This window comes from Poecilia mexicana, unplaced genomic scaffold, assembly GCF_051168715.1.
Source record: "Poecilia mexicana isolate PSO_F unplaced genomic scaffold, ASM5116871v1 scaffold_20, whole genome shotgun sequence".
NCBI lineage: Eukaryota > Metazoa > Chordata > Actinopteri > Cyprinodontiformes > Poeciliidae > Poecilia > Poecilia mexicana.
The window spans coordinates 23,635,400-23,663,296 of record NW_028263389.1 but is presented as its reverse complement, the minus strand read 5'-3'; the positions used below and the strand labels follow the sequence as shown (position 1 = coordinate 23,663,296).

The 27,897-nt window shown below is 38.5% G+C and overlaps 1 protein-coding gene and 3 long non-coding RNA genes across 6 annotated transcripts; 3 read left to right on the top strand and 1 right to left on the bottom strand.

The window, feature by feature from the left end:
* Positions 1-2,313: 2,313 nt before the first annotated feature.
* LOC148153493 (uncharacterized) lies at positions 2,314-3,526 on the bottom strand. The gene is made up of 2 exons (XR_015761624.1): positions 3,199-3,526; positions 2,314-2,668 (listed from the first exon to the last, which is right to left on the bottom strand). It is a non-coding gene; the product is annotated as an uncharacterized LOC148153493 (long non-coding RNA).
* Positions 3,527-7,141: 3,615 nt separating this feature from the next.
* Positions 7,142-8,778, top strand: LOC148153492 (uncharacterized). 2 transcript variants are annotated; one of them, XR_015761626.1, is made up of 3 exons: positions 7,142-7,852; positions 8,004-8,072; positions 8,631-8,778. It is a non-coding gene; the product is annotated as an uncharacterized LOC148153492 (long non-coding RNA). The 2 variants fall into 2 exon arrangements; XR_015761625.1 differs by having other exon boundaries at positions 7,142-8,072.
* A 2,388-nt stretch (positions 8,779-11,166) lies between these two features.
* On the top strand, positions 11,167-21,514 carry LOC106911387 (uncharacterized). The gene is made up of 2 exons (XM_088001655.1): positions 11,167-14,257; positions 14,436-21,514. Exon 2 carries the CDS (start codon positions 16,232-16,234, stop codon positions 21,512-21,514), a length of 5,283 nt encoding a protein of 1,760 aa, XP_087857781.1. The 5' UTR covers positions 11,167-14,257; positions 14,436-16,231.
* Positions 21,515-21,523: 9 nt separating this feature from the next.
* LOC148153491 (uncharacterized) lies at positions 21,524-26,725 on the top strand. Of its 2 annotated transcripts, XR_015761582.1 has the most exons (4): positions 21,524-23,398; positions 23,516-24,725; positions 24,803-24,875; positions 24,968-26,725. It is a non-coding gene; the product is annotated as an uncharacterized LOC148153491 (long non-coding RNA). The 2 variants fall into 2 exon arrangements; XR_015761581.1 differs by having other exon boundaries at positions 21,524-24,725.
* Positions 26,726-27,897: the final 1,172 nt, after the last annotated feature.

Sequence of the window (27,897 nt, the reverse complement as noted above, 5' to 3'; positions counted from 1 at the left end):
TTACATGCCATTCATGATTCCATGATCTCAATAAAACTTAGACATGTAGATATTATTAATTTCGTGCTGTGCTTAAAAGCAAAGGGAGAATCCGTTAAAAGTACAACTAAAAACCACGTCTGTCTCGCTCTCTGTATCAGCGCAACTACTGTGTGGCTAGCTCGCTGGACGGCTCGCTGTTACCATCTCTTACTCTGCAGTTGTGGAGTCACAATGTCTGGGTTCATGAGCGCCCCCAGCGATGAGGCATGAGAACTGCCTGCCTCACCTATAATCTGTATGGCGTTTGCCGTCCCAAATAATATGCCATTTATGATCGCTCCTCAGCACACGAAACATGTTGACACACACAGTTGGTGAAAATAAAAACACAGTACATTAAATACATAAGCTAAATAATGGAATATAGGTTCATACATTAAATGTTTTAACCATTTCATTGGCGACGTACAGACAGGAGGAGCATGCTCTCATAGAATGGCAACCGGTGCTCTTAGCGAGAGGTTGCGCAATCCCAGGTGAGGCTCAGCTCGGTGCTGCCTCACGGGCTTCGCTTCCAAGCATTTGAAAGGGAGGAGCAGTATGAGCGCAGTTGAGTGGCTTAAGGCGGCGTTCTTAGAGTCACCTGCATTTGGGGCTTCATAGTACAAACCACAGGGTGAAAAAATCTTTATAAAGGATTTTATTATATATTATTTTTCCATGATGACAGGTGAGGCTCTGCCTCTCCTGCCTCACAACACATCACTGATTATCTATCTATCTATCTATCTATCTATCTATCTATCTATCTATCTATCTATCTATCTATCTATAGCCATAAAAAAATCGCTGTTCTTGACATTACAAATAAAAATTATACAAAAAATTTGATGTTCTCTCATAAAATTTGTAATGTCAAGAACAGCGATTTCTATCTAGATAGATAGATAGATAGATAGATAGATAGATAGATAGATAGATCTATATAGATAGATCTAGATAGATAGATCTATATAGATAGATCTAGATAGATAGATCTATATAGATAGATCTAGATAGATAGATAGATAGATAGATAGATAGATAGATACATCTATATAGATAGATCTAGATAGATAGATAGTTTAGTGACTTGCGGTGAGGTTCATACCTGGTGAGGCACCGACTTAATTATAATCGGATTTACAAATCTAGACCCCCTGCATGTTATTGTTTACATAAGGAAATTTCTCGCATGCTACAATGCTGGAGGGCAAAAAGGCTATTCCTTTACATGCCATTCATGATTCCATGATCTCAATCAAACTTAGACATGTAGATATTATTAATTCCGTGCTGTGCTTAAAAGCAAAGGGAGAAACCGTTAAAGTGCAACTCAAAACCACGTCTTTCTCGCTCTCTGTATCAGCGCAACTACTGTGTGGCTAGCTCGCTGGACGGCTCGCTGTTACCATCTCTTACTCTGCACTTGTGGAGTCACAATGTCTTTTGCTTCTTCAGCTGAATAGTGGCATACCTTTACTAAGTTTCACTACTTGACAAAGGATTTCTACAATGTATAACTGCAGCTTTCTTATGCTTTTTTCCTACTTCTTATTCTTTGTTCTCAAATTTTTCATATTTCTCCATCAATCATTCTGTAAATATGCTTCTTTGGCCCATTATGCTAAGCTTCACTTTTTCAAATATGTCTGGTTGTGTACTAATTTCTCCTTCTACTAAATTTCTGCTTCTGCTGATTTATGCTGTTTGCTACATTTCAACTATTTCATTTTCTTCTACTTCTGAAGCTTCTCTTTAAGGTTCTTCCATTTCTGCTGCAGTCATTCTGCAAATATGCATTCTCACGGCTGTTTCGCTAGGAACAGCTATTTTTCTAGTTATTATTCTGTTTCCGTACGTTTTTCCTCGTTTAACTACTTCCACTATCTTTCACTAATTGTACTAATTCATATATCAAAACGTTCAGCTTCTTCAGGAGAATGGAGCTATGACTTTTGGTAAACTTCACTATTGCACTTTTTGAAATAATTGCCCTTTTGTGCAAATTTATTGCCCCATTCATTCCTATGGTGGAATTCACTAACTGACGTCAGTTACTAGAGTGTACACTGTAGTAACTGCCGTTTTTGAACTTTTTTCTGCTTTTTGACAAACAAAATGATGCTGTTCATACATATTTCACTGTAGAGAAATAATTTATGCATTAAAATGTAGCTACATGTGTCTACTTTATGGAATTATAAGTTTTGTTGCTACAGGTCTTACTGTTTTCTGTCAAACTCTTCTGGAGTACAACCATGTCACACTTTCTCCTATTCTTTCAATGTATTTTTGTCTTGTGCTCTGTTTTAATCTGTTTCTATGCATTCTGCAAGTCGACTTTTCTGTTTTGCCTTCTGGTTCTACTGGTTTCTACTGCCTTCCACTGGTTTTACTACCTTTCACCTTTTCAAGATGAAGATGCCTTCATCTTCCACTGTTTTTATCTCTTTCTACGCATTCTGCAAGTCTGCTTTTCTGTTTTCCCTTCTGGTCCTACTGGTTTTTACTATCTTCTAATTTCTTCTGCAATTTTTATTCAATTTCAGCAATTAATATATGAAAATGTTCTGCTTCTTCTGATCCTTTTTGCTTGTGGTTTTGCTGTTTTACTAATTCAAATATTTCTGGTTTTTCTGCTTCCCTTAATGTAAGCTTATTGCTGTTTCACTGTTCAACTGTTTCAACTATTTATGGTTTTGCACTAATTTCCTCTTGTGCTAATTATGATATTTTTACGCTGTTTCACTTTTTGACTTTTCAAATAATTCATGTTGCACAAAAACTTCTGCTTCTTCAGCTGAAATCTGCAAAACCTTTACTAAGTTTCACTCCTTCAAATATTTCTGGATCTGTACTAATTTGATAGATAGATAGATAGATAGATAGATAGATAGATAGATAGATAGATAGATAGATAGATAGATAGATAGATAGATAGATAGATAGATAGATAGATAGATAGATAGATAGATAGATAGATCGATCGATCGATCTATCTATAGATAGATATAAATTTCTAAGGAAATTTCTCGCATGCTACAATGCTGGGGGGCAAAAAGGCTATTCCTTTACATGCCATTCATGATTCCGTGATCTCAATCAAACTTAGACATGTAGATATTATTAATTTCGTGCTGTGCTTAAAAGCAAAGGGAGAAACCGTTAAAGTACAACTCAAAACCACGTCTTTCTCGCTCTCTGTATCAGCACAACTACTGTGTGGCTAGCTCGCTGGACGGCTCGCTGTTACCATCTCTTACTCTGCACTTGTGGAGTCACAATGTCTGGGTTCATGAGCGCCCCCAGCGATGAGGCATGAGAACTGCCTGCCTCACCTCTAATCTGTATGGCGTTTGCCGTCTCAAATAATATGCCATTTATGATCGCTCCTCAGCACACGAAACATGTTGACACACACAGTTGGTGAAAATAAAAACACAGTACATTAAATACATAAGCTAAATTATGGAAAATAGGTTCATACATTAAATGTTTTTAACCATTTTATTGGCGACGTACAGACATGAGGAGCTGCTCTCATAGAATGGCAACCGGTGCTCTTAGCGAGAGGTTGCGCAATCACAGGTGAGGCTCAGCTCGGTGCTGCCTCACCGGCTTCGCTTCCAAGCATTTTAATGGGAAAATTCAGCGATTTTGAAGAAAAAACATCATCATATTTTAGTCAAATGATAAATAGGGACTTTATAGGACAAACCACAGGGTGAAAAAATCTTTATAAATGATTTTATTGTTATATATTATATTTCCATGATGACAGGTGTGGCTCTGGCTCTCCTGCCTCATCTGACAGCACATCACTGATTATCTATCTATCCATCCATCCATCCATCCATCCATCTATATATATATATATATATATATATATATATATATATATATATATATATATATATATATATATATGCACATTTCTGGACATCTCAGTCCAGAAATGTGCTGTTCTAGGCACAGCCAAGATACTGCGCAGAACCCTCAAGCTCCCAGGCCTCTGGTAGAGGACCCGAGCTCAGAGGATGAAAGAGACCACCCACGGAGGGTGAGAGGGGAATTTTTTTTTTTTAATTTTATATATATACACACACACACATACATATAGATAGTTAAAAACTACTGTAATAACGTCACTTTTTACTTTTGGACCAGCTGTGGTTACTGTATTGAGTTTACATTGGTACCAGTACAAGCACTTTAAATATTTAATAGGTCATTATTTGCAAAAACATAAAAACAAAATGGTGGAAAAATACTATCGGAGCAACTTGGTAATTTTTTATTTACCAAAAAAATTATAGTGCCTTCAATTTGAAAAATTCCCTTGATTTATGTATGATTTATCCAAAAATATTTCCAGATAATAGCAATTACTTTCTCCTTGTGAAAGTAGAATTTTAATTTCAGGTTTTGTAATAATTTCAGCTCCTGCTAATTTATGCTTTTTGTTACATCAACATTTTTAAAGATTTCAGGTTTTGTACTAATTTTGGCTACTGCTAATTAGTATAAAACCATTTTCTAAAACGCCATTTAAAGTGTGTTCATAGTTTAACACTTCCCACTTTGACAATAGATTTCTTGATGAAACTACAAGACCGTCTTAGCGCTCGTGTTGTGTTTAAAGGCGGCTCAGAAAAAAGTGCTTATGACATGCTAACAATGGATTAAACAGTTGCGACGACTGAAAAGAATTGTCGTGTACCTAAGGCATAGATATGGGAAGTGCAGGAAAAAGAAGACAAAAAAAAGGATTTTTAAGGAGAGATGTGGCAATGACTCTGTGGGCGCAGAATATCTAACAAAACGCCCGCAATTGCTGACAGGCCCGGTTTGATGTGCGGGGTGTTTTCCTGTCTGTTGCAGGCAGCCAATCAGAGATCACAGAGTCATAGCACTGAAGCGAATCCCAAACAAAGAACAGCTGACAGCAACCGAGAGTCCGGTGGACATTGGAGAGGGAGGACTGCAATTGATATGTGGAAACAACGTGAATAAATGGTGACAATAAAAGAATGTTAAAAAAAAAAAAAAAAATATATATATATATATATATATATATATATATATATATATATATATATATATATATATATATATATATATATATATATATATATATATATATATATATGTATGTATTGTGCCGTCAATTTGAAAAATTCCCTTGATTTATGTGTTCCAAAAATATTTACAGAGGAGCGAAATACTTTCTCCTTGTGAAAGTAAAACAATTAATTAATCACTACTGGGAATCGAATCTGGCTACTGACTGTAAATGTTGCATTCCTTATTTGGCTGGCTGTGAAGACGCTCGTGAGCACTATAAATACATTCCATCCAAATCGCCGTTGGTCATTTTCAGCGTGAAGACGAGAGAAGTAAGTTTTGTCAAAATTCTTAATGTCTAGGTTAATTTCTATGCTTATATGTTTCAAGCTGTAGGTAAATTCAATAACAAATTAATAACATCGAATCGGAAGTGAAATGTTACAATTTTACTTATTTGTTGATTATTGTTTCATGACGCGTAAAGTGTAAAAAGTCAGTTATTGGATTTGTTTTGGCTGATTAATTTGTACTTTTTTCTCTTAGAAATTAAAAATAAAATCTGTTTAAAGTTTTGGAGATTTCAGTATATATATTTTTTCTACTTGTGGAATCGGGAGCCCCCCACCTGGGTCCAACGGGAGGGTCAGCCCGTTGAGTTGTAGCAAACAGCCTTTAATGTTTAGGTCTATCGGTCCTCCCAGGTGAGATTTAACAGCCGCTTTTAATAATAATAATAATAATAATAATAATAATAATAATAATAATAATAATAATAATAATAATAATTCCAATAACTAGCTTTTATATTTGTGGAAATGTATAACTTGAACATTTTAATGGTAATTAAGTTTCAATGGCGGCACCACCGGTTTTAACTTGCCGTTAAAGCATCCGTTGGGCGGAGGTTAAACTACTAAACAGTTAAACAGAATGCCTGTTTATTAACAGCCGTTGGGCGAAGCCTAACTGTGACTTCTTCGGGGAAAACGGTTTACCAGCCGTTGAATAGCGGTTTGCAGGCAAACAGCCGGTTAAGATTTTGGCAAGGGCGTAGGTTTGGTCTAAGTTTTGGTGGGGACCTTGACACCCCCCCCCTCCCCCTCCAGCACAGTGAAATGCCGAAGAGCACCGAACATTTTTGAGAAGGGGGGGGGAACCACATTGGCTTAATAACCCCCTCCCCCCAACCATAACCATATCATACATCTTGTGTATACAACCAGATACAGTCATACTCAGCAGATCAGTTCAAGAACACTTTACTTTTTCCTTTACAAAATTCAGCAAACGTTACAAGTAAGATCAAAAGAAATATCCTCTGGATACTCCCTGGTCACTGGCACTCACACTGACAGCCTCCTATAGAGCAAACAAAGCGTAACCTGGTTTGTATTCACGCTAGCTTAACTTAATTTAAGACTAACACTTCAAATGCCATATTTACTGAGATAATTTCACAGTATATTTCATATCTGAGAACTAACACCTCACCTGGAGCCCTGAAGCTCCAGCCACCTCTCCATCGTTCTGCTCTGCCCCTTGTCCTGCTGTCTGAGCATCCTATGTGAAAAAATATTACATAATTAACAGACCTATTCTACCTCACATTCAGTGCTGACCTTACTAAACACCGGACTTTACAACAAATGCGTTGCGTGATAGATATCTAACTTATGGGTCCACTCACTGTACTTACAGCCGACGTAGCGAAATAACTTATAATGTCTGTCCTTTTCTTTTTTGGTGGCGACATGGTCTCGGAGACTCAGAAGGAGACGCGTGTGCCCAGCTAGCCGCCGCCTTTTGCAGCTAATCAAAGAACGTCCGACGATTCAACTGACTCCCCCTCCCCCCGACAGCACCGTTCCGACACGGTCTCGGAGGCTCATAATAAATGTCAAACTAAGAAGCTTCCGTTCCGCGCACCGCCTGTTGCTGCTAATCAAAGATCGTAGATCCACGTTCTTTGAGCCAATATGGCAAAAATTGGTCGGGACTTTTTCATATCCCGTGAATATTGGTCGGGACATGTCCCTACCGTCCCTACCCAAACCTACGCCCATGGATTTTGGTTCAATGGTTAAACCGTTTATCAGGTGTTTGCCTGCTGTAAACTGTTGAACAATTCTTCAACCATTTGCCTGTTCAGTTGAACCTGCTGTTTATTGGGTGGTAAATGGCTTCTTCGCTTTAATGTGTGTCCTTTGCTCCATTAAAGTGTGGGGCTGAGGAGGTGACACTGTTGACTGCTGATGGGGTTTTTTAATATTGACATTTTGTTTCTATCCTTTACTTCCCCCTAGGATGGCTTTAAGTGACATAACAAATCACACACCCACACCATATTACAGACCGCCACCAGTGAACATTTACATCATAAAAATACATGAAGAAGAAAGAGTAATCAGCTGGGATGTGGTGGATGGAGCCGCAAAGGCGTTGCAAAAAAAAAAAAAAACAAATTATAACCATAAGCGACGGAAAAACCGTTGCTAAATTATTAATTTTTGAAAAATACTCCAAAACCTTGTGTGAAGGACAGTCATATGTGCTGAGGGGATACAACCTCCGGGGCACAGAGCCGCCCCTCATGATTAATGTGACGCCGGCTACTCAGTTTTTTAAAGGGCCCAAAGTGCATTGCACACCAGAGATACTTGAAAAAGCAGAGGCCATATTCAATCCACCTGCACCACTCACCACTCTGGAGAAAGCTGCGGACGTAAAAGGTCTGATGACGGTACAAGGCGAAATTGTGGAGGTATAATTTTTCTTACATTTTTTTTATAATTTTTTCCATAAGAGAGGACTTAATTTGCTAACTGTAAATCTAAACTGGGTACAAGATAACATGAAAGGCCCCATTACAGGGTTAGGGTTAGTCTAAAAGTACTTTTCTTTGTACTTCTCAGTTTGCTGCAGTCAGGTTGGTCCAGTCTGGAAAGATGAAAGTGCCAATAAGGACAATGCGGCTGAAGGAGGTATAATAGCTTGTTTTAAGACTTGTTCAAAGCTGCAGTAGTCAATTCTTTTTAAAACAAATAATATTTGGATAAAGAAAAGGTAAGTGCCTAAGACCATTTGCCATTTCCTTAGGAGTGCAAATGGCACTCCTAAAGAAATGGCATTAAATCTCATATCTATCTATCTATCTATCTATCTATCTATCTATCTATCTATCTATCTATCTATCTATCTATCTATCTATCTATCTATCTATCTATCTATCTATCTATCTATCTATCTATCTATCTATCTATATAGATAGATAGATAGATAGATAGATAGATAGATAGATAGATAGATAGATAGATAGATAGATAGATAGATAGATAGATAGATAGATAGATAGATAGATACATTGTGTGTGTGTGTGTGTGTCAAGTTCATGACATAAAACCAGCTTTTGTGTCATGAACCAGCTTGCATGTTAATTGTGCAGCGTGTGGTCAGGAAAGGTATATTGGTGGGTTTTGTTTGTTGACTTTTTGAAAACTCTTGGATAAATCTCTAATCTGGCAATAATTCTTGAATTACAGGGAAGCTGTACAATGTCATTATCTCTTTGGAGAGAGGTAACCCTCAGGGAACTGGCCATTGGCCAACACGTGTCAGTGACACATGTTCGCTGCCACAATTCTGGCTTTGGGGTACAGCTTCAGAGCACCTCAAATACCACCATAGAGGTATGTCAATTCATGAAGAAGTAAATTATTCTCATTTTAAGTTGATTTAGACGTTCGCTGCCACAATTCTGGCTTTGGGGTACAGCTTCAGAGCACCTCAAATACCACCATAGAGGTATGTCAATTCATGAAGAAGTAAATTATTCTCATTTTAAGTTGATTTAGACGTTTTAACTGAAATGTGCATGTCTTTTAAATTTGAAGCATTCTAATTTAAATTATTTGCAAAACTTTGGAGATATACACAAAGTGTGAAAAGTGCCACTGCTCAGAGCTAAGCTTGCAATTTTTTTGTCAACTTCAAAATTTTGAAATGACTCATTATATATTTTAATATCCTGTTAACCATTCAATATTTTCTGACTCAAGTCTATTATGCATTGCCAAAGGAAGACTTAAATAAAGGAGAAACAACAATTAACATAAATGCACCACAGGTCTGGAACCAACATCCACAATGTTAATGTTTTTGATGATGGTGTGTGACAAAATGTCATGTTTATTGTTTTTACTTGATTTACAGTTGCTGACTGTATGATATTTTACTATATAAAGCATTTGAACATCCTAATTGCTGAAATGCACAACACAAATGATCTTGGACTTAAAAAACATAAACCAGAAGTAAATTGTCAGTAACAAATTGCATATAACAAAAGATCAAGCAAGTTGATACTGTTAATTGGCATTTAGCCTTGGTGTTGGTTTTCTTTATTTGGTCTCGTTTTTAGATGACAACATGAAAACTCACAAACCTGATTATATTTCTAAAATAAAATACTATATTTTTGTACTGTATTAACAGGAAAAAAAAGTGGCCAAGAAAGAAGCCGTGGTCATTGGTATAATTGAGATGGACAACCCAGCTGTTCGACAAGTCCTGCTAGATACGGATGAAACCTACATGGTTGCAGCTGACATCTGGCAGCCATTCGACGAGATGTTGGAAGAGGGCAGTATCTTGGTCGACATTGAAATACATGGCCAACAAATCAAGAAAATAATCAAAAAATAATTTTAAATCATAAACAATTTTTTTTTTCTTTTTCACTGTTCAACTTTAACTGTTTGCTTAATCTCTAATGGTTCTCCTTTTTTAATGTTGTTTGTTGTGTTTCACCTTTTAATTTATCTATTTCAAGCCTTTTTTTCAAATGTTTTACTTCTTTTTTATAATAGCTAATCAAATAAACAAGCTTAAACTAATCCGGCAATCTACACCTCTGTGTGTACACGATCCAGCGGACATTGACTTGTGGCAGGAGCATTTTCAAATGACCTCTCTAACTGAAATTATTATGAGGCAAAAAGATGACATTGCGTTTGCAGAAATGCTAAACAGAATTCGGGTGAAAGAAAAAAACTGATGAGCTGTCTCAGGCTGACAGAGCTTTATTATCACAAGCCATCACAGAACCAAGTCTTTGCCCTCCCGAAGTTTACTTTTTCAAATAATTCAGGTTGCACACAAACTTCTGCTACTTCAACTAAGTCTCACTAATACATTAATGTGAAGTTAATATACTCACATTAATGTGGTATATATATATATATATATATATATATATATATATATATATATATATATATATATATATATATATATATATATATATATATATATATGGTGGTGGACAAAGAACAGAGGAAAGCTGTTGTGGTGGATGTAGCAATACCAAGTGACCACAACATCAGGAAAAAGGAGAAACTGGAGAAATACCAGGGCCTCAGAGAAGAACTGGAGAAGGCCTGGAATGTGAAGACCACAGTGGTGCCTGTGGTCATCGGGGCCCTCGGGGCAGTCACCCCCAAACTGGAGCAGTGGCTCAAACAGATCCCAGGAACAACATCAGACATCTCAGTCCAGAAATGTGCAGTTCTAGGCACAGCCAAGATACTGCGCAGAACCCTCAAGCTCCCAGGCCTCTGGTAGAGGACCCGAGCTCAGAGGATGAAAGAGACCACCCACGGAGGGTGAGAAGGGAATTATTTTATATATATATATATATAGCTCACTGCGCCGCTTACTTGGAGCGGCGCAGTGAGCTCCACGTTGCACACAGACTGGAAAGATGATTGCTCATAGGCTTTTCTTTCTGCGTGTCAAGTCCAACCATTTGCAGCCTGTTACACTAACTCATGCAGCTGCGTGTGCTTTGTAACAGTATTTATCATTTTTAATTGTACGTCTTTGATGGTACAATTAATGGTGTGTGTTTGTGTGTATACACACACACAAGTTGCATTTTAATGGTTTCTTCCTTTAAAATGCCACGGCCACGCCGTGTGTGTGTGTGTGTGTGTGTGTGTGTCACACACACACACACACACACACACACACACACACACACACACACACACACACACACACACACACGGCCTGGCACCTTTAAGCGGCGGTCTATGAACGTCACCTGCATTTGCTGAGCGGAGCAAGCTCCTGCCGCCTCTCCTACCGTAAGTTAAATTTATAGTTTTTATTTAATATTTTGTTAATGACAGTGATTAAAAGAGTATTATTTAATAACAATTTATGCTAATGCATTTTGAACTTTCAACAAAAGCGAGTGTAAACAATAACATGCAGACCCCTGCATGTTATTGTTTACATAAGGAAATTTCGCGCACGCGTACAAAAAGGCTATTCCTTTACATGCCATCCATAGCCCGATGCCGCCGCACAATAATTACGTTATCTCAATCAAACTTAGACATGTAGATATTATTAATTCCGTGCTGTGCTTAAAAACAAAGGGAGAAACCGTTAAAGTGCAACTCAAAACCACGTCTTTCTCGCTCTCTGTATCAGCGCAACTACTGTGTGGCTAGCTCGCTGGACGGCTCGCTGTTACCATCTCTTACTCTGCAGTTGTGGAGTCACAATGTCTGGGTTCATGAGCGCCCCCAGCGATGAGGCATGAGAAGTGCCTGCCTTACCTCTACTCTGGCATTTGCCATCTCAAATAATATGTCATTTATCATCGCTCCTCAGCACACGAAACACGTTACACACACAGCTGGTGACAATAAAAACACAGTACATTAAATACATAAGCTAAATAATTGAAAATCAGTTAATACATTAAATGTTTATAACCATTTTATTGCTGGCGAACAGACAGGACGAACACGCTCCCATAGAATGGCAGCCAGTGCAGTTAGCGAGAGGTTGCGCAATCCCAGGTGAGGCTCGGCTCGCTGCTGCCTCACCGGCTTCGCTTCTGAGCATTTGAATGGGAAAATGCGAAAATTCAGCAATTTTGAAGGGAAAAAACCCCATTAGATCTGGTTAAATTACATGATATAAAAGATACTTTATAGTATAAACCACAGGGTGTAAATATCTGGCACAGCCTTATGGACATGCGCAGTTGAGTGGGTTTAAGCGGCGTTCTATGAACGTCACCTGCATTTGCTGAGCGGAGCAAGCTCCTGCCGCCCCTCCCACAGTAAGTTAAATTTATATTTTTATTTAATATTTTGTTCATGACAGTGATGAACAAGCCAGCAGTTTTATTTAAGAACAATTTATGCTAATACATTTTGAACTTTCAACAAAAGCGACAGTAAGGCATGAGTAACGAAGGGAATTAATAATTAGTCTAATGTTAGAATTAATTCTAAAGCGATAAAAAATAAATGAAGTTTAAAATGGTATGTTCCAAACAGGAATTATACACGAGACTTTAAACTGGTGCCAAATCTTTTTTGTATTGATTTAACAAGCATGCAAAATCCACAGTCGTAATCGAAGTAGAAATTTCCGAGTGTTCCTGAATGTCTCTGACGTTTTGCTTGGCGTTCTCCTCCGTTACGTTCTCCCTTCTTCGTTTGTGCCCAACAGGTAAGCTGTGTTTTAATTGGGTCTGTTGTAATATTAAAATTATAAACAATGACAGATGGTTTTGTTGTCAAAGAGTTAATACATAATTGCTTCTAAATGTGGCTGTAACTTAATAAGGCTGAAAACAGTTATACGTAGTTTTTTTTCTGATAGCAAACAATCATTAGCATATACTAAAATTGACGACTGTTGTATAACTCATATGAAAACCTGTCGGTTTAAATTGAAGAGTTTATTTCCAATTAACTTAATTCATAACCATGTATGTTAATATTTCTTCATGGCCAGCTTCTATTCAGCTAACTATGTTTAAAATTGTAACCGTAACCTCGGAGTTAATTAGACTTTTCAGTTCAACTGAAACCGGGACTGTCAGCCCTTAAAGGGCCGTTAGATAATCGTTGGTTTGTTCTTGGGTTGTGCCTTGCAGATGTGGATTGCAATAATCAAAAAATATAAAAGATGAAAGACGGTTTCATTCTTAAAGACGTTAATAATTGCTTCTTAAGGAATCGCAATACGTAATGAAGTTACAGACAGCTAAACCTATTTCTGATTGTGCCGACCGTTAGCATTATATGCTAACATTAACGCCTACTATAAAACTTAACTGAAAACCCTTCTATTCAGAATGAGGATTGTATAATAATCTAATTTATAACCATGTATGTTAGTATTTGTCTTCATAGTCAGCTTTTATTCAGCTAACTAGTTGAAAAAATAGAACCGTAATAGTCGCAGTTAATTGGACTTAGCGGTTAGCCTGAAGCTGGGACTGTCAGTCGTTAATTGACTGTTAGGCCGTTAGGGAAACGTTGCTTTGTTCTTGGGTTGTGCTTTGCAGGTGAGCAGTGTTTTAACTGGGCCTGCCATAATAAAAAAAAAAAGGATGAAACACATTTTCATTCTTAAAGATGTTAATAATTGCATTTTAGCTATCGCCATAATGAAGTTGTAAAAAGCTAACCATCCTATTTCTGATGGGTACTGTCCGTTAGCATGCTAATATTGACGGGTGCTTGACTGAACCATTCTATTCAGAATGAGGAATGTGTATCCAATTAGTATAATATAATTCATAACCATGCATGCTACTGTTTGTCTTCTCAATCAGTTTCTATTCAATTTGAAAACTCAGCAGTAATCCTCGGAGTTAATCGTAGCCAATAAGAGTATAAAGACAGCTATTTCTGCAGTGAAGTTGAGTGCACATTTTTCTGTACTGTACTGCTAGAAAAATAGATTTCATTAAGGAATATTAATCTGTTTGTAATCGCGATTTATGTAGTGAGTTTATTCATTTATGTAAATATTCCAAGATAAATAGTTAATAATGAACTGTGCTTTCCAACATGTTGTGTATTTTTCTGATCAAGTCAATAATTGTGAGATAATACAGTGTCTTTTCACAGACTGAAAGAAAACTGCTCACCCGCGTTCTTGGTAAGTACATTGCAAAGTTCTTACCAGCCCAATTAGGGACAAACGCTCACAGCAGAAGCAGAATGATGCAAACATAGGACTGCTTTTTTTACGTTTGTCAATTTTGTGTATGTGCCTCTGTTAATGAAATTCAACTGTTTTTTTCCCTCCTTTTTGACTACCAAGACATTTCCTCCAAATTCTGCTCAGTGAGGTGAGTACTAGCAATGTGTGACTTTCTTTGATTAAAAAAAGTTAGCTGACAAATCCAGAAATGTTTAGATCAAAGCAGCTTGTGTACAGTCAACAAAGAACCTTAGCAGATAAGTGTGTTCTGGACTCCTGAAGGTTTTTTGGTCAGCTACTAACAAACTGTTTCTACTCTCCCTCAGAGAGAAGTGGACCCAAACACCTGCCTTCCTGGTGAGCGGATGTTCCAACCTGGATCAGCCGAGCCGTCACAGCTGATCCAACCTGACTCACACACAATTTGAATAAAATCATATCTACAAACATTGGCTTCAAATTGGGTCCAAACAGGATATGTTGGCTGTGCTCACATGAGGACCCTGACTTGTTTTCTGGACTCATGATGAGGTTTTCTGTCACTCATTTTAAGCTCTGTGATCAAGAAGGTCCAAATCAGCATTACATTCTTCTAAAGCAGCTGACTCTTTTATCTGTTTGTATGCTGGGATACATCCTATTTCGTATTGAATCAGTAAGAAAATCATAATCTACATTCATTGAACTATTTCAATAAAGGTCATGAAAACACAGCAACAACCCAGTTCACACCACAAAGCTTATTTCACTAGTAGTAGCTATGCATCTCTTCACAGTTTGAACCTTTTCAGATGGAATCTGACCCAGAAGCTGCTCTGTTGAGAATGTTTCATTTTGATGTCTATTGGCTGTTCTTTGTCTTGCAGGTGTTCCCGGACCTTTTTTGTCTAACCACTGTCGGAAGCATTTTAATTTTCCAACTGTGTTTTCCTCTTTCCTCTTCCTTCCCAACATATCTGGAAAACCATTTTCTGTGCATTTTACTATCCCATCCCTAAACTCTCCTACGAATCTTTTCAAAAACCAGCATCCCAATAGGTGGCCTGGTTTTTCCGAATTCAGGAACCTGGTTTATCAGTGACAGAGTTCCCTTTTTTTCTTCAACCATCAGTTTACTGCCAAATTGATGTTTGCCTGTCTCTCTTAATCTAGTTTACCAGTAACTAGATCTGTTTTTCCCCTCGCATCTTACGTCCTGTGACCTCTGAACAGTTCTACTCTCGATTTTTTGGCATGAATTTTGTGGCATGAATTTTGTGGCTATATATTTGAGAAACCATACTTCTATCGAGTTTTATCCGTAACTCGTCTGACTATCATTGAGAATCTGAGAGAATCTCCCCTCTCACTGCTCTGTCTTTCCTGTCTACCCCTCTCCACCGTAAATAACTGGGAAGCTTGACAATCCTAAGACGTCATTGTTGAGTAATCTAATAAGTTTGAAAAGCTTCCATTTAAAAATTGGCTGAAAATCATTACTCAAACAGGTAAACTAAAAACTTGATCTGTATAAATTTTAAAATTGAAAACAAAGTTTGCTTTCTGCTGAGCTACATTGCTCCAATTCTAATTGGACTTAAGTAAAGCTCTGGTCTTGTCTGAAGAAATATATTTATAGACCACTATTGGCATAAATTTGAAAACAGTAAAAAGAAAAAAACGTTAAAGTTTGATATATCTGAGACGTCTTTTTGAGTAATCTGATTTGGACCTGAAGTTTAAAAAAACTTCTATTTAAGAATTGGATTATAATTGTCTATTTTGAATAATTTCTGAAACAGATCAACTAAATTCTTGATCTGTATACATTTAAGTACTCAGTACAAAATTAATCAACTGAGCTAAATTTTTATTGAACAAAATTTCAATTGGACTGAAGTAAAGCTCATTTCTTATCTGAGCTGCCTAATTTGTGTTCCTGCCTGCTGCTACTGACTTTGGACTGAACTTCAGGTTTGTGCACAGGTTTGTTGTACTGACTAAGCTATTCAACACTAATACATTCATTGTATGTACATTGGTGTAGTTTTGTGTTGTATCTGCTTATCTTGATATAAAAAGAACAACAAGGACCATTGGAGTTGCTGTTTCCTGCCTGAGCTGTCCAGAAGTCTAATCAACGATGCCGAGAAAGAGTCAGCGTTCCCAGGCTCAAAAGCTCAGATGGCAGAAGGAGAAACAGTCTCAGAGCAATCAAGTGACAGGTACTGACTCTGAGAATAACAAGCAGCAGTTTCAGAATATACCATACGCCGATGTTGCACAGAGACAGCTTGCTAGGGATGGTATGTGTGTTGGGGAGTCTTTTGAACGACAGCAGGTAAATGATAGAAGTGCAAACACTTTATCCTGTGTGGTAGCACTATCTGACAGAAACACTGCCCAAACAGCTTTCCAGCATGATGCAGGAGATAGAAAGCAAAGTGCATCCCAGGTGTCGTATGCTGACGTGGTGAAAAGAGGATGTGGTTCAGCTCAGCAGTCTCGAGTTAATGCAGAACTTCAGCCATCAGTGACACATGTGTGTGCCTCACGGAGTCAGGATTTGTTGAAATATGGAAAATACAGGAACAGTCAGTGTATGGCCAACAGTTTGGTGTTTCTGGCTTTTTTCCACGAGAATGAAAGAATTAACAGATCAGATCTTGACCTCGTTCTGGATAAAGGTGACGCTGTATATAGACAGGCTAGAGAAAGATTTCCTCGTAGCATCCATTTGGCAACTGATGAGCTACCAAATGAGGTAAGTGCACGCAGGTCAACATATCAGGTTGACATGACTCCATGCCCTGTATGTGGAACGTTTGGAGGTGGACAGACTTATCCAAGCCTGGAAAAAGCATTGAGCCATTTTTCATCAGATGTACAATATGGGCTGCTGATCATGTCAGGTTTATGCATTGCTGTTTTCAGAAGCAGATCTGGTGAATATGGATACTTTGACCCACACACAAGGAACAGAAGTGGAATGCCGATGACATTCAGTCTTTTAAACTTTGGCACAGCAGTGATGCTAAAATTTGCCCATCTTACTGACATGATTCACAGATTGAAGTCAATTTACACAATGCTTCATGTACCATCATCTTGTGTATTTGAACTCCAACCCCTCTCATTTTACCAGAGAGATGCTTCAGAGACAGTTGGCATGTCTCCTCTGTTACATGAATCTGAGACACCAAATGCTGTTGAACATGAGGTTGAGTCTGCTTCCCTTACACAAAACATTCCTGCTCTTGAGTCAAACAACAGTGTTGAAGTCATGTCTCCTGTTGCAAGTAGTCCTTCTGATGATGTAATTGAAAATGCATCTAATGCAATTAATTTTATGTCGTCTGTGACACAAGAAAATGCAGTACTTCCCGTTACCAGTGAAACAAGAAATGCAACAAGTGCACTTTTGGAAATGTCTTTGAAACTGTCAAAGTGTCCTAAAGCGAGAAGAAAAAAGATGAAGATGAGACTCCTTAAGACAGAGAAACCAAGACAAAAAAAAGAGAATCAAAAAAGGAAGGAAAGAGAAAACTATGCATTAAGGGAATCTTTTAGAGCAAAGAAAAAATATGACTCTCGAAGGAATTTTCAAAACAACCCTGAAAGAAAGCAGAAGAAAAACCTGTACATGAAAAATCTGTATAGACAGAGTTCTGAGTTTAAAGAGAAACAAATATCACGCATCAGGACAGCATATAAGGAGAATGAAAAATTTAAACAGAGACAAAAAGACTATGTCAGAAGATGTTATAGGAATAATCCTAGATTTCAGGAACGACAGAAAAGCTACATCAGAAATTTATACAGAAATAATCCTAGATTTCAGGAACGACAGAAAAGCTACATCAGAAATTTATACAGAAATAATCCTAGATTTCAGGAACGACAGAAAAGCTACATCAGAAATTTATACAGAAATAATCCAACATTTAGACAGAGACAGAGATCTTATGTGACTGAGCTTTATGCAAAAAACAGAGAATTTAGGCTGAGACACAAAGAGATGATGAAAAAACTGATGAGAGACAGATACCATGGTGATAGTTCATTTAGGACAATAGATAACATCAGACGTGCACTGAACGTAAAAAGAAAATACAGACAGATGAAAAGATTCCCTCAGAGAGAAACGGAGAACCTTGAAACACGTGTTGTACAAATTGATACACCCGAGAACAGACGGATTAATGAAGCCATTTCAGTTTTCAGATTAAATATTAAGGCAGGCCCGACTTATGTCTGTACTGCATGTCACAAGTCTGCGTTCCCAAACCAAGTAGAACTCTGTAAAAGGTCAAATTATGTGAAGAAACCAGATGTGGTTGAACAGTGTCTGACAGGCAAGTATGTTCATGTCTGTGATGAAGGCTGCACAGATGGACAATGTACAGTTCCTCATGAGAGAAGTCAAGAGTGGATTTGTCACACCTGCCACAGACATTTAAAGAAAGGATGCATGCCACCGCTAGCAGCAGCTAACAAACTTGACTTGGCAGAAATTCCCAGTGAGCTGTCAGATTTGAATATTCTGGAAAGGCACCTGATTGCTAAGTGCATACCGTTTGCAAAGATCATTCCGCTTCCAAAAGGCAGACAAAGATTAATAAGGGGCAATTTTGTGTGCGTACCATCAGAGCTTCAAGAGACAGTCAATTCCTTGCCCAGGCTTAGGAGTGAATCTCAAGTGATGAGAGTAAAACTGAAGCGACGTTTGTCTTACAGAGGTCATCAACTTTTTCAGACAGTAACCTGGTCCAAACTAATCTCTGCATTACTAAAACTGAAGGAGATTCATCCAGAGTATCGAGACATAAATATTAGACATGAAGCTGAGCTTTGTGACCCTACACTTCCTGATGATGATGACGATGATGATGATGGCAATAGTGATGTAAGTATGGATGAGGATGACTACGATGAAGCAGATCTGATGGAAATTGACGAGTATGAGAAAAATGCTTTATGTGAGTCAGAAAATGAGGCTGAAAATTATCAGGACGGTGATTGTCAACAACTTCAGCAACAGATGAATGATGGAGATGAAGGTGATTTGCCAAATGGAGGATTTGCTATAGAATCATGCCTTCAGCCTCCTGACATATCAGAAGAGATACTTTGTTTCTCTGAAAGTACATACTGCTTGGCGCCGGCACAATCAAATTCACCCGTCAGCTTTTTTAAGACCCCGAATTTGGAATCCATGAGCTTTCCGGTACAATTTCCAACATCAGAGAACACTTTAGACACAAGGAGACTCATTAAAGTCACACCAAGTGGATATTTCAAGTCAAGGCTATTTCATGTTGATAATCGCTTTGCCAGAGACCCAACGTACTTGTTTTTTGCACAGTTTGTCACAGAGATACACTTGGCTAATAACAGCATGACAATCCAGCTACGAAAAGGAAAGACCAGAACCAGAGATGGTCGCAGAATAACCTCAGGTATGTTACAGGACAAACGAGAGGTTGAGAAACTGGTGAGAAATAAAGATGCAATCAGATTCATGCAGCCACTGAGGGGAACCCCGGCATACTGGGAAAAAACCACAAAAGACTTGTTCAGTATAATTCGTCAACTTGGCACCCCCTGTTTTTTTGTCACGTTTTCAGCTGCGGAATTCAGATGGCCTGAAATCATTCAAGCTATAAAGAGGCAACAAGGTGAGGAAATTGATGTCGACGCTCTTGACTGGACCGCCAAGTCTGAGATTCTGCGATCCAATCCTGTCACCTGCATGCGTTTATTCGATAAGCGAGTTGAGGCACTTTTCAGAGATTTGTTGCTGTCAGATGCTCAGCCTTTGGGAAAAGTGATTGACTATTTTTACAGAGTTGAGTTTCAGCACAGAGGAAGTCCACACATCCATGCGATGCTATGGGTTGAAGGAGCTCCACAGCTGGATGACTCAGACGATCAAACTGTGTGCAATTTTGTTGATAAATACATCTCGGCACAGCTTCCTGATCCAGACAGAGAACCAGAACTGTATCGGAAAGTTTCTGAAGTTCAGAGGCACAGTAAGAATCACACCAGGTCTTGTTTCAAGAGTGTGAACTCTGGTTGTCGATTTGGTTTTCCAAAGCCCCCCTGCAGAAACACGATGATCTCCAGACCAGGTGAGAACAATGACACTGAATCTGCTAAAGCCAAACTCAGGCCTTTCATGCAGCTCCTGAACGAACCTGAAGTCGCTTCCATGACTTTAGAGCAGATCCTTTCTCGTTGTCACTTGACACTACAAGAGTATGAATCTTGTCTTCAGACCATGAACAAAAAGACTGCCATCTACTTGAAGCGTGATCCCAAAGATTGCTGGATAAATGCTTACAATCCACATCTGCTTAAAGCTTGGGACAGTAACATTGATGTGTCTTTCATACTAAATGCCTACTCATGTATACAGTATTTGACGAAATACATCACAAAAAAAGAAAGTGGACTTTCAGAGTACTTGAAGACAGTGATGGATAATTCAAACATGGACCGAGTCAATGAGTGTGATGAAATGAGAGCCATCATGCAGGCTTACTCAAAAAAGAGAGAAATCAGTGCTCAGGAGTGCGTGGCTCGTGCCTGTGGATTAAAGATGAAAAACTGTTCCCGCAGTGTCGTGTTTATACCAACAGACGAGAATCCTTTAAAAATGAGCCGGCCAATGTCTTTCTTGGAGGACATCCCATTGGATTCTTTCAATATATGGATGACAAGTTTGACAGATAAGTACAAAGCACGGCCTGAAACACCAGAATATGAGGAGATGTGTTTGGCTGATTTCGCTGCCACCTGCAGGTTTGTAAGTTCAGAGAAGGCAAGCGCTAATGGTGTTTTACCACTTCTAAATCAGCTGGGATTTGTGACCAGGCGGAAAAATGACAAGCCCTCCGTCATTCGCTACTATCATTGTTCTAAAGAGAAGGAACCGGAGCAGTTTTATGCCAGATTACTGAGACTGTACCTTCCTCATCGGTCCGAGTTTGAAATTCGAAGCGTCAATCTTCCTACCTACGAGTCTTTTTACACCTCTGGCTGCATCCGAGTACCAGGTTCAGACCGCCTTGAAACTGTTAAAAGTGTTGTCAAGAGAAACAGAGATAAATATGAGAAAAACAAGGAGGAGATTGAGAGTGCCCTTGAAGAGTTTGAGGAAAGCAGAGACGATGTGATTGATGAATGTTGTAATCTTGCTCCTGAATCTGAAGTTGTGAGGTTACAGTGCGACGACAACCTTCAGCCGGCAGACCCCGAAAACGAACAGGAAAACGTTCCAGACTATTGTCCTCAGCCTTCTGCTGTCACAGAAATGCGAGCCATCAGAGAACCCCCCGCCATGGATCCAACTCTGCTGAGACAAATGTATCAGAACCTGAACCAGAAGCAGGCCTGTATCTTCTATGCCATCAGAGACTAGTGCATCAAACTTGTGTGCGGTCTGAAACCAGAGCCATTTTTTCTGTATGTAAATGGTGGAGCAGGTACTGGTAAGTCACATCTGATTCGATGCGTTTACTCAGAGGCACGCAAAATACTCAGCAGGCTGCCACGCTTTTCAGAAGATGCTGATATTTCGGCTCCAACTGTTCTGCTCACTTCTTTCACTGGAACGGCAGCTTTCAACATCGGTGGAACAACACTGCACTCTTTGTTTAAGCTCCCACGCTCGCTAAAACCTCCAATTCAAGGACTTGGCAACCAGCTGGATGAAATCAGGTCAGAACTTTTCAACGTTCAAATCTTGATTATTGACGAGATCTCCATGGTTTCTAAGCCCCTCTTTGCTTATGTGGATGCACGGCTCAAACAAATCAAAGGAAGTCATAAACCTTTTTCAGGAGTTTCCCTTTTGGTCCTCGGCGACTATGCTCAGCTTAAACCAATTAGGCAATCTACACCTCTGTGTGTACACGATCCAGCGGACATTGACTTGTGGCAGGAGCATTTTCAAATGACCTCTCTAACTGAAATTATGAGGCAAAAAGATGACATTGCGTTTGCAGAGATGCTAAACAGAATTCGGGTGAAAGAAAAGACGGATGAGCTGTCTCAGGCTGACAGAGATTTGTTATCGCAAGCCATCACAGAACCAAGTCTTTGCCCTCCTGAAGTTTTGCATATTTTTGCGACCAATAAGTTGGTGGATGAACACAATTTGGCAACTTTGACTTTGTTACATTCCAACATCATCACCATTGATGCAGATGACTTCCAAAAGGATCCACGAACAGGCAGAATGGCACGCAAAGACAGACCATGTAAGGGAGGTAGAAATGATTTGGCAGACACTTTGAAAGTTGCGGTCGGAGCTCGTGTAATGCTCACCAGAAATATTGATGTACAAAATGGACTAGTTAATGGTGCATTTGGTGTACTAACAGCTGTTGTAACTTCTGAAAATGATGAAAGCAGCATCACTAAGCTGGGCCTGACAATGGATAATCAAACAAGTGGGACCAGAAACCAAAGTGGACCTCCAGACACTTCCAATCTTGTTTACATCGAGAGAGCAGAGGAAAATCTGAAGCTCAATGGAGTGGTACGTAGACAGTTCCCTGTGAAACTGGCTTTTGCTTGCACCATTCATAAAACCCAAGGCCTAACAACAAATGCAGCTGTGGTTTCCTTGAAGAAAATCTTTGAACCAGGTATGGCATACGTAGCTCTCAGCAGAGTGACGTCTCTCAGTGGACTTTACCTACTGGATTTTGACGAAAAAAAAAAATTTGCCAATCCTCAAGTCACTGCAGCTCTCCAGACCATGAGACAAGCCAGCGTAGATGACATGATGCCTCTTCTTCAGGTGAAAGAAACTTTAAACAGGCCAGAAACGCTGGTAATTGTTTTCCACAACACCGAGGGACTCCCATCTCACATCTGTGACATAAGGAAACATCATGAACTGTGTCTGGCAGATGTGCTGTGTCTTACTGAAACTCACCTGAAAGGTTCTTTTGTTGCTGACAATCTGCATCTGGATGGTTACAATATGTTCAAACGAAACAGACACATGTCTTACTCAAATTTTCCTCAAATGGCTTCCAAAAATGGAGGTGGCGTGGCTATTTATGTCAGAAACCATATTAAGGCTCATGAAAGACAGTATTTGCTAAATGTGACTGATCTTGAGTTTGTGGCTTTGAAGGTTGAGTCTCCATTCAGGGCAGTGATTGCAGCTGTGTACAGACCTCCTGACTACAGCCTGAGACCGTTCCTGGAAAATCTGGTAAGCCTTCTGGATGCACTGGAGATGTTGGACTGTCAGCCTGTCATTGTATGTGGAGATTTCAACGAGAATCAGGTACGCAGTTCAACAGGGCAAATTCTGGAACTATTTCAGTCTCGTGGATATGTACAGCTGATCACCTCTGCTACCACAGAGAAAAACACATTGCTCGATCTAATTTTCATTTCTCAGCCACAGAAATGTTTGCAATCCGGCGTGTTAAGAACTTACTACAGTTACCATGATCCTGTGTTCTGTGTCCTGTCCACAACTGAATCATCGGAGGTCTGTGAGTAAAAGCATGCCAAAGGTAAAAATTTTAAATTGTTTGTATTTCCTTTTAAAATATATTACACAACAGCGTTCCCAATTATATTTCTTCAAATCATTACATTATTCAGCCAACAAGAGTTCTGTAATTTGGAAATATTGAGATTCTAAACAGTTCGAGTTTTAAAAATATTGCAATTTTTCCAGTGATAAATAAATATTGAAGTTATTTATGAGGCTTTTGTCACAAAATCTAACCATTTGATTATACCTAAATAAGTCTGCTCAATTTGATTTGATACATTAAATTAAAGCTCAATTTAATATGACGTATGTATATTGTATGTAGTATAGTATATGATTAATGCAAACTTCAAATTCATAAAAACTTTAAAGAAGTTGTGGCTTGTGCATTTATATTGTTGGGTCAGGATTGATAAGTGCACAAGCCACAATTGTCTTAGCAGTTGTAAACAAGCTGCTACAGTAGATCACAAAATAAAAAAAATTCACCAGGAGGTCTGTGTGTAGCACAGGCTTCCTCCTGGACCAATAACATATGCCAGCTGATGCCCCCTCATGGCTGAAAAACGGGTGTTGAGGATGGGAGTAGGCATAGTGGGTGGGGGGCTTTGACTAGGAACATTTTAGTCTCAACATCAGTTAACACCGCCTGAAAAACAACAACTGCAAGCTTCAACATCTCATCCAGTTCACACACGACCAAAACAGAAGATCCATGACAGTCGTTATTGAAGGCACAGGGTGAAATGCATCCTGTCAGCTCACAACTGAGCACTGGTGGCCACTGAGGGAAAAAAAAAAGAACTTCCTTACACAGAAACATGTCCTCCAGCTTGAGCACTCAGAGACATGTCCTCTTGCTGCATCAGTCAAGAGATATCCTACTGCTGCTGAAGTGGAGCTATTTGAGTTGTAAGTGTAAATGTTCACTTCTTGTCTCTGAGAATGCCATTGTTACTCATGATATATCTCTTTGCATTACAGATTATGGTGTCTTAAGTCATAGCTCGGCCATCCAAGCTGAGACCCTCACAGCTAAACATGAAGTCAACATCTGTTCATGAAACTTCACTTACAAGACACTGTGTCTCCTGCAGCAAGGTTGAAGGTAACTAGCTATCATGTGTCATGGGACGTTTACAGTTGATAGATCATTACAACACATGTTTTCTTTTGGTTTCTCAGGAGGACTTTCACATACATGTCTGCATTCCAAGATGTCCCTGTCACCAGCAGACATGAGGTGCAGCTGACTCTGGTGAGTACTCAAATATCGTTTCTGTTTAACTAACTGAGAAATGACTACAATCTTTGTCCAGCTGACTGTCATATTTATTTTTTCACCTTTAGTGGCTCTCATGTAACCGTGATACGACAGCAAAACGCGTTGTGACAGATGACATGATACATCAATCAGCATTCCAGGACACCTGTGGCAGCTGTGATGAGGACTGATGCTTCCATTTATTTTATTTTGAATATTATAGTATAAAATCATGCACAGGAACAAGGAATCCAAAAGACAGATATTTTTGGACCACAGATATCTTAACATGTTTGGAAAGGAGTAGGAAGAAGTAAGAAACTTGAGTTGTTTGCTCAGAGGGTTAAAGTGTCCCACTTTTTTCCTGAAGATCTGCACCCATCTGTTCAATGCTGGAGCAAACACTCAGCAGGTTAAAGGAAGCTGCAGCAGCAACCAGAAAGGTCCCAACATGTGTGAACATTTATATCTTTACAGTGACTGATTTTTTATTTTTATTTTAGCTTGCATCACCAGATTCATCTTCACAACAACCATGCAAATGTGAACTATGCACAAGTTTGAAAAAATTAGTAATTAAGCTCATTTCATTCTGCTAAAATTTCTATAGATTTGCACATTTATATCATTTTTCAGTACACGTGTGTTATTTTTTTCCAATCAGGTTTCCACATACTGGGTTAAAGTATCAGCTAGTGAAAGTTTAAATATGGGTATAGTGGGAATAAGACAGGACTCACAGTTTGTAAACTTGTGACTCCTGACTTTATGCAATGTGTAATGCTTGGTCACCTGTTATTAGTGATCATTGTGATAAAAAGGGATAAAAAAAACTTTAAATCTTTATGAGAAACAAAGAATAAATTGTGAATTATGCTATTGTACTATTTTTAAAAAGTCACATGTTACACAACTGTGAATCCTGTATCCATGTGGGGTATCAGCTGGTAAACTGGTATGGCAAAAGATTGCCACACTTATGCTATTTGAGCAGGTTAATATAGACATCAGGGAAAAGAAATGAGTGATCATAGAAAAGCATTGTCAATTTTAATCATTAGCAAAATTAGAAAGAGGGTTTTGAACTAGTATAGTTTAACAATAGGGTAAACTTTACTCTGATACTAAATTTTAAACTGAATTTATTTTTTTGTTTCTTGGGGTGGGGGGTTTGGTCACATTTTTTTCATTAGAGGCTTTGTAATCTTGACATTTTCTTAATTGCAATTCACATTCCATTCTTTAAGGTTAAGAATGACTATATTTCTAAATATTAACCATGTCCTTGCAAATTTTTATGTATCTGTGTAACTTGCACACCTCCAATTTCATGCTTTGTCATGCTTCAGTGAGGTTTTTGTTTTTTTAACTAAACTATAAAGCATAAATCATTTTTGATCATTTTCATAATCAAAAATAATTCCACATTGATCAGTTTTTTTTTGCACAGAAAGCTGTTTTTTGTGCCCAGTCAGTCGTGGCAGATGGCTGCTTGTATCGAGCCTGGATCTGTCAGAGGTTTCTTCCTGTTAAAGGGAGTTTTTCCTCTCCACTGTTGCTCGGTATGAGGATTGCAAAAAAATCAATGACACACAGCAAATGTTTTTCACTTTTATGTGCTCATTGAGAAGGAGTGAATGGTAAATATCATTAATTCAACGCAATCTGCTAGGGTTTTTTTAGATACCGTTTACTTTGAATAATTCAGAATACTGTACTGCTTGATAGTCTGAATCAAATGAAATGTTTGTTTGACTGGACTGCAATGAAAAAGTTCTGTGACATTTTATGAAATGACATTGTGTATTGACAGCATGTAAAGAAAATAAATAGAAATTAGTACATTTTTAGTTTGCCTTTTGATGTGTGCAGCATTATTACACAGTACAATTTTCCACTTTTATATTCAATTTATTTATTTTGCATCTAATGTCAGTGTGGTTATGGTAATATTTTTACCTCAAGTCCCAAATTTTCCAATCCATTTAGAAATTAACCATCTCTTGGTTAATTTAATTTGGCTATTTTTGAAAAAAAATAGCCAAATTAAAAAAATAGCCAAATGTTTGTGATGGTTTGTTTACCATCACAAACATTAAAAAATGTACATCATAATGTGATAATCACTCAAAAAAATATTTCATAGTTGCATGCAAATCTGCAAAATTTGCATGCAAATCTGCAAAAAGCATTTTGAACATTTTGTGCGGTGAGCTTTATAGCTGGTGAGGCACTGACTTAATTATAATCGGATTTACAAATATAGACCCTGTATGTTGTTTACATAGGGAAATTTCGCACATGCGTACAATCCTGGAGGACAAAAAGGCTATTCCTTTATTATTCCGATGCCGCCGCAGAATAATTCCGTTATCTCAATAAAACTTAGAGATGTAGATATTATTAATTTCGTGCTGTGCTTAAAAGCAAAGGGAGAAACCGTGAGAGTACAACTCAAAACCACGTCTTTCTCGCTCTCTGTATCAGAGCAGCTACTGTATTGCCAACTCGCTGTTACCGTCTCTTACTCTGCAGTTGTGCAGTCACACTGTCTGGGTTCATGAGCGCCCCCAGCGATGAGACACGAGAACTGCCTGCCTCACTCCTCATCAGTTCTCCGTCGTTTATGATCGCTCCTCATCACACAAATCACATTACACACTCAGTTGGTGACAATAAAAACACAGTACATTAAATACATAAGCTAAATTATGGAAAATCAGTTCATAACATGTTTTTAACCATTTTATTGGCGACGTACAGACAGGAGGTGCATGCTCTCATAGAGTGGCAACGGTGCTCTTAGCGAGAGGTTGCGCAATCACAGGTGAGGCTCAGCTCGGTGCTGCCTCACCGGCTTCTTTTCCAAGCATTTCAATGGGAAAATTCAGCGATTTTGAAGAAAAAACATCATCATATTTTAGTTAAATGAAAAATAGGGACTTTATACTACAAACCACAGGGTTAAAAAATCTTTATAAATGATTTTATTATATATTATTTTTCCATGATGACA